At 58.5% G+C, this 14,720-nt stretch overlaps 2 protein-coding genes across 2 annotated transcripts in view; one reads left to right on the top strand and one right to left on the bottom strand.

Moving 5' to 3' along the window:
• NEU4 (neuraminidase 4) overlaps positions 1 to 2,776 on the top strand; it is a 4,104-nt gene extending 1,328 nt beyond the window's left edge. The window contains exons 2-4 of the mRNA XM_004701896.2: positions 503 to 705; positions 847 to 1,102; positions 1,769 to 2,776. Coding sequence (XP_004701953.1) covers positions 505 to 705; positions 847 to 1,102; positions 1,769 to 2,595 — 1,284 coding nt within the window. The 5' untranslated portion in view covers positions 503 to 504 and the 3' untranslated portion in view covers positions 2,596 to 2,776. The remainder of the gene's footprint in view (positions 1 to 502; positions 706 to 846; positions 1,103 to 1,768) is intronic.
• Positions 2,777 to 13,507: 10,731 nt separating this feature from the next.
• PDCD1 (programmed cell death 1) overlaps positions 13,508 to 14,720 on the bottom strand; it is a 3,743-nt gene continuing 2,530 nt past the window's right edge. Inside the window, exon 4 of the mRNA XM_045297048.1 lies at positions 13,508 to 14,140. Coding sequence (XP_045152983.1) covers positions 13,907 to 14,140 — 234 coding nt within the window. The 3' untranslated portion in view covers positions 13,508 to 13,906. The remainder of the gene's footprint in view (positions 14,141 to 14,720) is intronic.

Below are 14,720 nucleotides of genomic sequence, written 5' to 3' on the forward strand. Positions count from 1 at the left end.
TGCCTCTGTATTCAGTGTGTGTGTATGTGTGCCTGTATTTTCTATGCATGTGTACACAGTTCTCTGTATTTGGTGTGTGCACATGTGCCTGTATTCTCTGTGTACACACGTGTCTATATTCAGTGTGTGCATACACATGCATGTGTATTCGGTGTGTGCGCACATAGGTGTGTGTATTCTGACATGTGTGTCTGCTGTGTGTGCACGTGTGTCTGTGTATCAGTATGTGAGAGCATATCTGTGCCTGTGTTTCCCTGGGTGTCTGTGTGTCTCATCTGTAAGTGCCTCTTGCACACATCTGTGTCTCTCTGCTGTGGCTCACATGCTAGTAGAGGCCCCTGTGTGCGGACACTGAGCCCCTCCTGATGTGGTGTGCTGAGGTCTGCTTAGATAACCTCCTGCTGGGCAAGCTCTGCACTGTCCCATCCCCTGGGCTGAGGGAGGGGCTCTGGGTGGGCAAGGGGAAAGGGCTGGGCTCCCCACTGACTGTACAACCCTGCAGCGATGGGGTCCCCACATGTCCCTGAGCGCACGGTGCTCTTTGAGCGGGAACGAACTGGATTGACGTACCGCGTGCCCGCGCTGCTCCCTGTGTCTCCTGGGCCCACCCTGCTGGCCTTTGCTGAGCAGCGGATCAGCCCCGACGACTCTCACGCCCACCGCCTGGTGCTCCGGAGGGGCATACTGACCAGGGACTCTGTGCAGGTGAGGGGCTGGGGCTCTGAGCAGGGGAGGGGCGGGGAGGATCAGTGTAGGTGAGGGGCTTGGGGCTCTGAGCACAAGGGTCCCCGCCTCAGAGGGGTCTGGTCAGGCTGGGGTCCCAATACAGCATGGTGCCCACTGCAGTGGGGCGACCTGCATGTGCTGGAGACTGCAGCCCTGGAGGGGCACCGCTCCATGAACCCCTGCCCGGTGCACGAGGCACGCACCGGGACCGTCTTCCTCTTCTTCATTGCCGTCCGAGGCCAAACGCCTGAGGCGGTGCAGATTGCTACTGGCCGCAACGCTGCCCGCCTTTGCTGTGTGACCAGCCAAGACTCAGGCCTGACCTGGGGCAGCGTCTGGGATCTCACCGTGGAGGCCGTGGGCAGCGCTGAGCAGGGTAGGCAGGGCACTCAGGGACAGGGAGAGCAGGCGTGGGTGGGGCAGGGCTGGGGTTCAGAATTCTGGTCCTGCCTTCCCTGCGATCAGTAGTGGCTCCCTCCCTTTAGGAAAGATGGGCCTGCCCCTCCTCAGCTACCAGCCGCTGCCCCACTGTCCCAGGGTCTCAGACCTGGGTCCCTTCCCAGTCGACTCCACTGGCCTCTTCATTTCTGGCTCATGTCTGTGCCCAGGAGAGAGTGGGCACCGAGGGTTCCCTTGACTCCAATTAACTGCTTTTCTCACTCCCTCTCACCATGCCTTCCACCCTTGCCAGGAGCTGGCTGATCCCAAATCAAGGGAGTTCCCCCACTACCCTGGCATGACCAGGGCACACCTGGTCATACCCTGCCATACCCTGGCATACCCTGGCATGTGGGTACAGGGCACTCAGCCAGGGCTGGCTGCCCCCAGGCCCAGCCTGCAGGTCCCCTGCCCGCACTGCTCTTCCCTCGCTGCCATCTGTTCCTGGCTGGCTCCTGCTGGGTGGGCCTCCTGGCAGGTGCCTTGCTAACCGGGGCCACCTCGGGCTGTAGCGCAGGGAGAGGTCGTCAGTGGGGCTGGGGGGCCCCGGCACCAGCACCCGCACGCAGTCACAGCCTGGGCCTTGCTGAACCCCCTCCTGCAGACTGGGCCACGTTCGCCGTGGGCCCGGGTCATGGTGTGCAGCTGCGCTCCGGCCGCTTGCTGGTGCCCGCCTATACCTACCGCGTGGACCGCCGCGAGTGCTTCGGCCGCATCTGCCGCACCTCCCCGCACCCCTTCGTCTTCTACAGCGACGACCTGGGCAGCAGCTGGCGCCACGGGGGCCTCGTGCCCAACCTGCGCTCAGGCGAGTGCCAGCTGGCGGCCCTGGAGGGCGGCCCTGAGGGCTCACTGCTCTACTGCAATGCTCGGAGCCCGCTGGGCAGCCGCGTCCAGGCGCTCAGCGCCGATGAGGGCACCTCCTTCCTGCCCGGCCAGCTGGTGGCCCCGCTGGCAGAGACGGCCCGCGGCTGCCAGGGTAGTGTGGTGGGCTTCCCAGCGCCGCCCCCCAGCAGACCCTGCCCAGGGCACGCTCCTGGTGCCCAAGGGTCCCTGGAGGAGGGGGCTGGAGAGTGCGGTAGGGACGGACTGGCAGGGGACTGGTGGGCTCCGAGCCCCACGTGGCTGCTCTACTCCCACCCGACCGGGCGCCGGGCCCGCCTCCACATGGGCGTGCGCCTGAGCAGGGCTCCTCCAGACCCGCACAGCTGGACGGAGCCCTGGGTGGTCTTCCAGGGGCCCAGCGGCTACTCGGACCTGGCGGTGCTCTCGGACCCGCGCGCCGGGGGCCTGGCCTTCGGCTGCCTCTTTGAGAGCGGGCTGCGGCTGTCCTATGAGGAAGTCTCCTTCTGCTTCTTCTCCCTGCGCGACGTGCTGGACAACGTCCCCCCGGGGAAGCAGCGAGCACGAGCACACTGCCTGGCCTCCTGAAGGGGGTCGGGGATGGGCCGGGGTGTGTGGTCCACAGGAAGGGGCTGCGCCTGGGGCTGGACTGCCGCCCCAGCAGCTGTTTCCTGCCGCAGGAGCAGAAGTGTCCTTTGAACCTGTGTCTCCACCAATCTTATATCTAACGGCCTCCTTGGGCCCTCTTTGTCCCCTACCTCAACCTCAGCGATGGTCCAGACTCCACATCCCAGGGTGGGGGTGGGCCAGACCAGAGGGGGGTGGGACAAGAGGAAGCAGGTGCCTCCGCGATCGTTGACCTCCGTGTCCAAGGCTCCTCCTCTCTGCCAGCCCCACCTCAGCCTGGGTTCCTAGAGGCCCCATTAATTCCAGCTCTGATATCCCTGCTGGGTTGGGGCAGGGGTTTGGTGGCCATTCCTATGGAGCTGGCTGGCCGAGGGGAGGGGTCTGCTCCTAGCCCACACCGCGTGTCCACATCTCCCCTGCTCTGGTGAGGCCGTGGGCCCGGTCTGATGTCGGAAAGAAGGACCAAGGTGTTGTGTGGAGACAGGGAGTCCATGCTGCCTCAGCTCCCAATAGGACACTGGACAGCATTCTCCCAGGACCCATGGGGTCTTCCGGTTCATTTCTGGAAGTGGATCACCAGCCCCTCCCCCTAGTGGACTCAGACTGGAGGCTGTGCCAACCCGTGTCTGTCTGACGAGTTGGCCTCTCACTTTGTTTTCATGGGTTATAACAGACCTTCCAGACACGGAAGCCAGTCCATCCTGCCAGGACCACGGAAAAGCTTGCTTCCTCACCTGTGCCAGCCTGGTGCCAGCCCTGTGTGCTAATAGCTCTTCCTACTGTTTCTATCAGATGGGTGTTCACTGCCCCGAGGGCATCTCCCACAGACAGTGCACTTTGCCCTCTGCTCACCTGTCCCAGGTGTATGTGCTCACTCAAAGGATGTGAGCTGCCTGGCAAGCAGCAGGGGCACAGCCTTCCTCTCTGTGCCTCCTCCGAAGGAATGTCCTCCCTCTCTCCCCCAGGAAACACCATTCTGCACCCTGCAGCCGTGGGTCTTCTCTGCCACCACACTGTCACACGGCAGGGCGTCCTTACCAGGTGGAGTCTGTCACAGAGGGTGAAATGGGTTCCGGTGCAAGGACCTCAGTGTCCAGCACGTGCAGCGTGCAGGGGCTGTTAGCCTCATTAGTCTTCAGGCTCTGAGCAGTCGGTCCAGGATGGCTGGGGAGGACTGCCCAGCAGAGGCAGAGCCTGTGGGGAGGGGCCTCTCGTAGGACGCCAGGTTAAACAAGGGTTGTCAGCAGGTGTCCTCGAAGACCTAGGACAACCATGAAGTAGGGAGTCAGAAGTTCTGAGAAGTCATGCTGTGTGGTTGTTTCCTCCTCCATCTTTGGCCTTGTGGCAGTGACATTATTTCCTGTCAACTTGCAAATGGGTGGAGTCTAGCCTGTCAATCAGGTCATAGCCAATGAGGCATCTGTGTGGCATGGCCTTCTCCTGAGGATTCTGGGAACTCCTGTCTTCCTCCCTGGAGTGGGACACACACTCTCCCTGTGAGACAATCTTGTTGACAAGCCACATGGAGCGATGTCAATAGAGCCAGAGCCCTGGAGCTGGAGGACCCACATGGAGACCCGAGCCAGCGCCGAGATGCTTCTACCACCACTGGATCCACAAGACTTTACACCCACTGGCCTGTGATCTTCCTGTATTTGGTGTCATTGCATGGCTGTGTGAGTCTAAGGAGGAATTTATGGACTAGTATTGACTTATGGGGTAATATCGGACTTATGGACTTGATCTGGACTGGGCTGGGATGCTTTCTTAATGTACACCTGCTCTTTGATATAAAGTTCTCTCTTACACACATGAGTGTCCATGAATTTTGTTTCTCTAGTCCACCCAGACTCATACAGGTCTCTAAGGGTTGGAAAACTAACCCTATGGCACCTAACAACAACATTGTTATGAATTGGATTGTGTCCCTCACATGTGTGCTGTGAATCCTGATCTCTTTTTTTTAAAAAACATTTTATTAGGGGCTCATACAACTGTTATCGCAATCCATACACACATCAATTGTGTAAAGCGCATTTGTACATCATTCTCAAAACATTTTCTCTCCACTTAAACCCTTGACATTAGGTCCTCATTTTTCCCCTCCCTCCCGCTCCCCCCTCCCTCATGAGCCCTTGATAGTTTATAAATTGTTATTTTGTCATATTTTGCCCTGTCCGAAGTCTCCCTTAACCCACTTTTCAGTTGTCTGTGCCCCAGGGAGGAGGTCACATATAGTTCCTTGTAATCGGTTCCCTCTTTACTACCCATTCTCCCTTTACCCTCCCTGTTTCGCCACTCACACCACTGGTCCTGTAGGGCTCATCCGCCCCAGATTCCCTGTATTTTCAGTTCCTATCTGTACCAGTGTACATCCTCTGGTCTAGCCAGACTTGCAAGGTCGAATTCGAGTCATGGTAGTGGGAGCGGGGAGGAAACATTTAGGAACTAGAGGAAAGTTGTATTTCTCATTGTTGTTACATCGCACCCTGACTGGCTCATCTCCTCCCCGAGACCCCTCTGCAAGGGGATCTCCAGTGGCCTACTAATGGGCTTTGGATCTCCACTCCGCACTCCCCGCATCATTCACTATGGAAAGATTTTTTGTTCTGATGATGCCTTATACCTGATCCCTTCGACACCTCGTGGTTGCATAGGCTGGTGTGCTTCTTCCATGTGGGCTTTGTTGCTTCTGAGCTTGATGGTCGCTTGATTACCTTCAAGCCTTTAAGACCCCAGACGCTATACTTTTTGATAGCCGGGCACCATCAGCTTTCTTCGCCACATTTGCTTATGCACCCATTTGTCGAATCCTGATCTCTAACCTACAGTTAATCTCCTCTCAGAAAGGCCGCCTTTGCTACCTTAGTGAGACAGGGTTAGTGTAGGCATGTCTTAAGTCAGTCTCTTTTGAGATGCAAAGGAGGTTTTACCAGTAGGTGAAAGAAGCAGGGAGCAGGGCAAGGACAGGAGATGCCAAGCCACATGAAGGTCCCCAGAAGCAGCCGGTAAAGAGCACGAGGACCTCCTGCCGACAGAGCCGCCCACCTGGATCCAGACAGTTGCCCCTGACTGTGAGGCCATACCTTTCTGTTGCTAAAGCCTTCTACTGGAGGCACTGGGTCCTAGCAACACTGGAGAGCTAGGACCGGTGCCAGTAACCTCTCTGGGAGCGAGGCAGGAGTAAATGGAGAAGGAGCCCTGCAGAGGCCGGCAGGCAGTTCCCAGTACTGCTGTGACCTGGTGTAGACACTGCAAACCACTCAATGGTTAGTACCCATGTGGTCTAAGAAACAGTGCCGGTGAGCTGTTTACAGCTGTGTGTTCACTCGTGTTCTCCGATTAAAGTGGATAAATAACCCGCATCACTAAGGGTCCCCTGTGGTCTGGTTTGGGAGGGGCCACAGGGGCAGGTGGCACCATGGGTCCTGCCACCACTGATAAAGGGAGCAGGAAATGGCCTTTTCTCAGGAGAAGGAACACAGACGCTGGGGTGGGGTGGGGGTAGGAACGAGGAGAAGCGAGCCGCGGACTGTGGGGGAAGCTAAGTGCAGACAGACAACCGGAAGGAGCAGCGTCTGTCATAAAGTCGCAGGGCACTGCGACCATGACTAGGTGGGCTAAGACCATCGCCTGAATTGGGGGGGGTACGAGGATTGCGGGGGGGGGGGCTAAGTTGGGGGAGGGTACGTGGAGCGGGTTGGGGGTGGGGAGAGCTAAAGGGCTTGCATCATTCAGGGGGGCGGGGCAGAATCCAGTTTAAGGCAGTTTCCGTCTGCAGCACCCTGCTTCTCCACAGGGCGTCGTCGTCAACACACAGAACCTTGCTCTGCTGGGGTTCGGAAGCCAGCAGCTCTGGGGGGGACTTTGTTTCTCCTCCAAGGTCCCTGCCCCTGCCAACAGCGGTGGCCTGCTCTCTCGGCAGCAGTCTGCCCTGGGTCTGGGTGTTCCCAGCTCCGGGACCCTGGGTCCAAGGAGACGCCCACGCCTCTCTCCCTCCGGATGGCAGCAGCCCCTCGACTTCTGCTCCTTCCTTTCCTTTGAGAGGAGAGAACGCTGTGTCTGCCCTTCAAAGTCCCTTGTGGGTGGGTGTGGGAAACCCTGGCTGACCAAGGTTCCAGAACAGACTCCTGATACCGATACCGGAACCAGGGCTGCAATAAGATTGAGGGCGTGGCACCCCTTCTCCTCTAACTGCCTCACCACGTCATGAGATGTCAGCTCGCTGCCGCGTGACATCATCACACAGCTGCCCCCGTGTAGCTTTACAAGGCATATACACAAGCGGGGCCTTCATGAAAGTTTGTGGGAAAATCCCATTGTTTCCCCGTGAACTTTTTGAAGCGCCCGCATGTGGAAGGAAAGGGGCCCTGGTTGTGGCTGGGCTGCTAACCCCAGGGTCAGCAGTTTGAAGCCACCAGCGCTCTGAGGGAGACAGATGGGGGTGCTCTGCTCCCGGACAGGTTAGTCTCAGAAACCACAGGGCAGCCCCCAGGGTTACCCATCTGGGTAACTTCGCGGTCAGTGGGTTTCCAGTCACAGGAGTTGAGGAAATGCGGTGACCACTGGTCTCAGAGAAGCCCCACCACAGTGGCTCAGACTCTTCTGAAGGTGTCTGGTCTGCTCCGCTCTCTGGGGGCTCAGAGTGAGGACGCTCAGGGTCCAGCCCAGCTACCTGGCTCCTCACCTGCACCATGCTGAGCCCCAGGGGCAAACATCTTGCCCACACATAGGGTGGGGCCTGAGACCTACCACCCACTGCATCCCCTGCCCTCACAAGTGGCTTCCCAAACCAGAGAAGCGGCCCCACTCCCCCGGGGTTTGGTAAACATGGAGATGTTCTCCTGAAGGCTCCAGGGGGCTTCATGAGCAATTGTATTCCAAATGAGGTAAAGCCATTTTATGTCAGCGTCATTCATTCACGAAACATCTCAACAGTACATATAAGTGGTTATGTGCACAATATTTTAATCTTACATACACATTTTTATAAATCATTTTATTGGGGCTCTTACAACATGCCATACATCAATTGTATCAAACGCACTTGTACATATGTTGCCACAGTCATTTTCAAAACATTTTCTTTCTACTTGAGCCCTTGGTATCAGCTCCTTTTTTTTTCCCTCCCCACCTCCCACCCTCGTCGTGGCCCCTTGATAAATTGAAAATTATTATTATTTTCTCTTTTTTATTATTTTGTTATATACAGTTTTAACATCAACACCCTATCAGATATTTATCAAAGATTTCATATACAGATGAACCATTTCATTTTAATAGAATATAAATAGTTCACCACAATTTTATATCAAAAGCATTAAAAAAGTAAGTACAATGGGCAACTCTAGAAACATGTGACCTTTTCAGACGAATCAGGAGGAAACGGAGCATCTGAATCGCCGTGGGGCAGCTGGAGGCCCTGTTCAGGCTCCAGTCAGAGGAGCTCCAGGTCTGCACAGAGTCCCCAGCTCAGCCACATCCTGGCCTGCAGAGACACCCGGACGTTGCTGCCTCCCTCAGCCACACAGGGGCCCCTGCCCCGAGAGAGGGAAGGCCATCACACAGCTGTGGGGGCTCTGAGCCCACCTGGTGGCTGTCCAGCTGATGAAGCTTGGCAGGCCTTGTTAGTAAGCTAGAGGGGGACAGCTGAGGGGTAGGCGGGAACATGGACATCGGGCAGATTCCATCTGATAGAGGGCAGTGTCTGCCCTCGGCCTCACAGGAGCGACTCACAGTAGGACAGGGTGGCCACTGTCCAGGGCCTCCCTTGAGTGTTGGGTCCCTTCTGGGAGGGAAGTACTGACCGTGACCTGGAAGGGGCCAACAGGCAGGCCTCTTTCTAGACCAGAGCCCCCCACTGGCCGTTGTGGGCAGGGAAGAGCCAGCCTGGTGTTGGGCCTTGTGTGGAGGGTGGGCCTGGGAATCCACCTAGACTACACTTTGCTCCCAGACTCCAGCTCCAGCTGGGCAGATAGGCAGATAGGTGGCTTCTGGCAAGGGGTGGGCATCTTCACTCAGACGACTCAGACTTCCTTCCCTCTGCCCGGGTCCCAGTGAGCCCAGGACTGCCCCAGCCTGCTTGAGCCCAGCGCGTCGGACCCCACCCCACCCTACTGCCAGCCACCCTGCCCACTGCTTGGCTCCGACGCAGGGAGCAGAACTCACACCCAGCCTGGGTGGGGTGTGTGTGTGTGACAGTGCAGACCACCCTACGGAGATTCCCCAAGATGCTCACCACTCTCAGCTTCCTGAGACCTCAGCACCCTGTATCAGACTCAAAGCACAGTCTGGTCTGCCCAGACTCCACCACCCACCGTGACCGCAGGCCCAGGCCTGTACGTGCCCCCAGCCTTATGGCCAGCACGTCACTAGCTCACGCGCTAGTCCCAAGGGGTTCCCTTGCCGTCACCCATCCTGAAGCTTTTCCAGAGGCCTGGGTCAGCCCCCTCCAAAGCAATGGACCCTGACCTGGCCAGCCCCTCCCCCTTCAGGTTCTGACCTGGATGGGGAGTGCAGTCCAGGCTCTCCACCATCTCCACCCACAAGACCTAGGGCCCCCGCTCATAGACCAAGGGCCCGGAGTGGGGGCTGCTCATTGCTCAATGCCACTCCAACGACCCTCCCAGGGCCAGGACACGCCCACAGAAGGCTCCGGCCTTTGAAAGCCCACTCTCACTTCAGTGACAATTCAGGATGGAGGGAGCAGAAAAGTGAGGCTGGCAGGGTGTGGGGTGTATGTGGGGGGGTCCTGGGACTGGAGTGGCAGGTGGAGGTCAGCAGGGCTGGGGGTCAGGGAGAGAAGGGTGCTGGGAGGATGACGGGGAGGGGTCTTTGGAGTCGGGGAATATCTGGGTGGTGGCTGGTGGAGGCCACAGCGTCCCTAAGACAAGCATTCTGTCCTGGGAGCTCAGGTGTTGGACACCCCCGGGGACTTCTGGGGGTGAGGCCTGGCAGGGCTGGGGGGCCTTGACGCAGGACCCAGCACTAGGGAGCCCTGAGGTTCCACAGACTAGACTGGGAGGAGGGCAACACGGGGAGGCCCAGCTCAGAGGCTGAGTCGTCAGCAGGCCCTGGATTGAATGGCCCTCTCCCTGCACCCCCACCCCCCACCAGCTTCTTGGAGATTGTCCTGCCGGAGCTGGGGGACATCTCCCACAGGCCATTGACCTCCCAGGTGGGAAGGGGCCTAGGAGCCCAGGGCCAGTGTGGTCAGCTCCAGGAGAGGACCCCCGGCCCCTCCCAGGGGGGTGGTGGTCCTGAGGCTCAGTGACCATGGACAGCCCATCTACCTGTCCACCTTCCCTGGGCTGACCAGCAGAAGAGACTAGCCTGCTGGCCAGCCACCCCAATCTTCCCTGCCCATTGGGTGGCTTGTCCATCAGGCCAGTGTTTGGCCATGGGTAACAGTACTTTCCAGGCCGGCCCTTGGACTTGGCTAGTCCACTATGTGTTCCCTAGCCCAGCTGCCCAAGGTTGCCCCCTGGAGCCCCTGCACGGTGTGGCCCTTCACCCGGCTGGGCAGGGAGGAAGCTGTAGGTGCTGAGCCCCACCCCTTGGTAATGTCCAGCTCAGACTGGTTCTCCCCCTCTGTGGTGCCGTGATGCCCAGCAGAGTCTGGAGTGGGTTTCTTTGTTCTGGAAGTTGAACTGGACTAGGCCGGCTCGGTTGGGCGCAGTGGCCAGCAAAGGACAGTCCAAGGCTTTAGGGTGAGCAGTGTCTCCCTGCTGGGCTGTCCTGAGGGACATGCACAGAGAGTGGTGGCAGGGCAGGACCTGGAAGGGCTCTGTGGTTGGGGGTGCTCACCTGCCTCATAGGGAGGGGTGGGGCAGCCCCACCCCCAGCCCAGCCCTCTATCAAGTCATCAGGGAGTGTGGGTGGCAGGCGGGGAGGGGCCGCTGCGTTGGTGACACAGGGGACATGGGGCAGGATGGAAATTGTGAGCGGGGTTTGGGGTGGAGACGGCTTTATGGGAAGGCAGATGCAAAGTGCTGATTCTGGCCGCCAGGCCGAGTCTGCCCGCCGCTTCCTCCGCCCGCCCGCCCTTCCTTTTCTTCTCCCTTTTCAGAATCAGTACGCATCTCGGCGCAGCTTTGAAGTCAGCGCAGGTGCCGCCACACCACCGACACGAGCGTTCTAATTTCTCTTTCAGGAGTTCTTGAAGCTGGGGTTGGTCTCAAAGTCAGCACTCCTGTTTTTCGGAGTAGGAGAGCTTTACAGCATGATTCCACTTCCGTTGTAAACGCCTGGCATGTGGGCGATACATTGCTACAAAGTCCACTGCCATCTCTCCATGACTACTAACCAAGTCTCTCCCGGCTGCACAGCCCTCTAGGTTTGGGCAAAGGCCCGTGCCATTCTGACATGGCTATGACGAGCCTCGGAGCCGGTGTGGTTTCGATCTGAACAGTCAGCAGTTTGAAACCCTAGCAGCTCTGAGGGAGAAAGAGGGGCTTTCTCCTCCTGCAGGGTTTGTCTTAGAGACCCAGGGCCACTTCGGCCTTGTCCTATAAGGTCACTCTGAGTCGGCTTCAACTCCATGGGTTTATTTTTCTAATACACCTGCAATGTCTTTTCGCCTCTGGGGACAGCAGTGGACTCCAGTCCCTCCTTGGAGGCCAGCCCCTTTCCAGAAGAAATTGGGTTTCCATTGTTACTGCATCCAGCCCCCCCCACACCCAGCATGGGCAGTGTCCGGGAACTAGTCTTCAAAGGAAAAAAGGGTGAGTTCACACTATTTCCATTTCAAACAAAATCACAAGTTTGTGTTTTTTTAAATAGAAGACATTAGAGATTTTTTTAAACGAACGTGCTAAATAGCTTGCTTCTCATATTAACTTACTTGACAGTCTTATGTAACAGTTTGGAGCCTGGACTGTGACCAGCTGTGAGCTGAGCAGGGATAGCTTTTCTTGGGGGCAGCGAAGCAGTCTGCAGGGACAGGGTCAAGGTCATGTGCATTCAATTCCTTTTGTTGGGATTTAAGGGCTTCTTTTTTATCACGTAAAACATTCCCTAACAAGGAACAACATTTGGAGAAGCCTTGCTCCCTGGCCGCCCACTGGCAGACATCCCCCCCCCACAGCTCCCTCCTCCCCAAACAGCCAGGGTCCTACTGCTGGTGGGGTGGGGGCCGGGGCTGTAAAGGCACCTTCATACCTTCCGCTGTCTCTTTTCACAAGCAGACTTGCCCTCCTGACTCTCTCTGCCCGCCTGGTCTGGCACCTCGGGCCAGGCCCCTCGCTGCTCAAATCCTTCCACCGCTCTCGCTGCCACTGAGTAGCGTAGCCTGTGTTGCTTGTCTGTCCTCACGCAACGAGTCACACAGGTGCCCCCTGGCCATGCAGGTCCTGCTTGCAGCCTCCTCGGGAGATGTCGGCTTCCCTTCAGCTGTGAGCAGCTCTTCATCGACGCCAGGGAGCCCTGGGGTTGCTTCCGGCTGACCATCAGGCTCGAGGCTCAATCCCATCAGCACAAGATGTGGCTGTCTGCCCAGCATGAGAGGTCTCCAGGGGCAGCTACGTTGTCCTGTCCCATAGGTTGCTGGAGTGTGGGGGGGGGGCTCAGGGCAGGGGGTGTGCAGTGGCGAAGTGACAGTGGTGCTGGCCTTCTGAGGAACACACTGCATGGGGGTCCCAGCGGCTCCTGCCTCGTCCCAGGCGCTCAGGCCCTCCGTCCACTTCGTGTGGTCCAGCCTGTCTATCGGGTCTCTCTTGCCCAGTGACTGAGGAGAGCCAAGCTGGTCGGGGGCGGGGTCTCTCCTCCCATACTGCCCTTGCCCCAGGCTGGCTGGCCCGGCCCTTAGCATCTGGATGCTGGTGGTAGTTTTGCTGGGAGCTGCTGTAGGTGGCCGCAGGGCTGTTCCCTGCCAGGTCGGAGCTCACCAGCCTCTCTGCCCACGGAGCTGTTTGCTCCGTAGAGACGGACCGTCTCAGAAATCCCCGTGGGACTGCCGTGAGTCAAGCCAGCTCGGCAGCAGCAGGCTCACCCTTGGGTTTTTCTACGGTGTGAGAGGTGGGTTCAGGCAACTAGGTCCAGCGCTGGACCTGGGTCCACGCTGCTGTCCGAGAAGCCTTGATCCCGGGTAAGACTGGCCCTCGTCACTCTGTCCCAGTGGTTTCACCATGGTCCTGATGGCGTGTCTAGGCTGTTGCTGTGAATCTGCTTGGTTCTGGAAACGTGGCTTTTCATTGAGATCCCGGTACATCGTGGGCGAGCGCGGGAGGAAGTGACAGCGGGAGGAAGTGACAGCTTCACATGGCTGAGTCAGGGATCGAGCCGGTGGTGCAGTTTCCACTATCCCTGTCTGGGAGGCCGAACCCTTTCTCCCCCCTGGTGCCACTGCAGGAAGCAGCTTCTAAGCTTCTGTCTATCCCTGGCCCCCACCCCCCCCACCCCCCACCGCCAGACGCTCAGAAAGTGCTGTGTCGGGGACCAGGTTCCTTCCTCCGCGGTCCCCATGCACTCCACAGGACCTCCCACCCTGCGTCCTCAGCAGGCTCCTCTGGGGTGAGCTGGGCTCTCTCTCCAGAGCTGCTCACACTGTCCTGCCTCTTCTCTCAGATGCCAGACTGGTGGGGGCCCGTCCCCACTGGGCAGGACCTGTCTGCCGGGGCTGTGGGGACCAAGGCCCAGGCCCCTCCAGCAGCAGGACCCTCCTATCCCCAGATGGGTGAGTCCTGCCCCCCACCCTGCACCCCACCGGGCCCCAGTCTTGGAGGGACTTGAGTGGGGCAGACAGAGACACGAGCTCAGTCTGGGGCAGTGCTGTGTGGACCAGGAGGGGACAGTGAGGGCAGGGGTTCCATCCCATCCCCCAGCCCACCCAGAGGTGGCTCTCCCCTCCCACCCACCCCCACAGCATCCTCAGGGACAGAGTGTCAGTGTTATTTAATTATAATATAGAATATCATAGACCTAATGGGGAGGGCTGTCCTCCCCGGCCACAGGCCTGGACAGCAGATGTCTATGTGTGGGCTGGACAAGGCTCTGTGGGCCCCACTCCTTGGGGTGCCTGGCAGGGCAGTGACCACCCTGGGAGAATGGGCAGCTTGTTCCCACGGTGTGTTCTCAGCAGCCCCTGGTAGGTTGTGCCCACACTGGACTTGCGGCGGCTGGCCTGCCCACACGAGCCCTGGCTTCCTCCCTGTAGGGGACTCAAAGCACAGCTGTGCTCATGCTGGCTGGAAGCACCAAGTCCAGGGTGCTGTCAGCCATGCGGGAATAGGGTTCACCCTCAAGTGGCCCCACTGTCCTGTGCTCCCTCACATGGTCAAAGGGGCCAGGAGCTGTGAGCGTCCTCGGGCCTCAGAGGTCGGGGTCCCCACACGCCTTCAGCTGAGCCCCTATGCCCCCCAGGGGGCACGCCGTCCGGGAAGACAATGACTGCGTACTCGGTCTGCTCAGGGAAGTAGGAGGCAGGGGGCTCTGGCGTCTTCTCCCGCCGCTCAAAGTCCAGCTCGCCGTAGTCCACGGTGGGCACGGGCAAGGCCAAGGGGTCCTCCTTCTTCCAGGAGAAAGGGGACTCAGCTGGCTGTGACACAGACACCCGCCCCTCCAGGACCCCCGAGAGTGGGGTCTGTACTTGCAGCTGGGCTGTCCCCCGCCAGAGCACACAGCACAGGGTGGCCCCTGCAGCTGTTCCTGGACACAAGCGTACACACAGGCGCTCACACAGCAACACAGTACAGCCACACACCTGCACACACACTACACCCACACATAAGCACACCCAGGGGCACACATGCTCACATGTGTACATGCACATACGCCTTCACGTTTTTTTTTTTTTTCCTCGCCTTCACGTTTTTTATATGCACACACATGCTCACAATTGCAGACCCACACAAGTGCGCTAGCACATGTGCACACATATGCTCACACATTCGACACGCACATCATGCATGCAACACCTCATACCCACAATGTGTGCACGCATCCTGACACATAAGCACACACCCACAATGTGTGCATGCACACTCACACATATGCACACACCCTCAATGTGTGCATACATGCTGACACATAGGCACACACCGACAATGTGCACATGCACACTCACACATATGCACATACCCACAATGTGT

This window comes from Echinops telfairi, unplaced genomic scaffold, assembly GCF_000313985.2.
Source record: "Echinops telfairi isolate 266 unplaced genomic scaffold, ASM31398v2 ScPeMD7_3;HRSCAF=10, whole genome shotgun sequence".
Classification (NCBI taxonomy): Eukaryota; Metazoa; Chordata; class Mammalia; order Afrosoricida; family Tenrecidae; genus Echinops; species Echinops telfairi.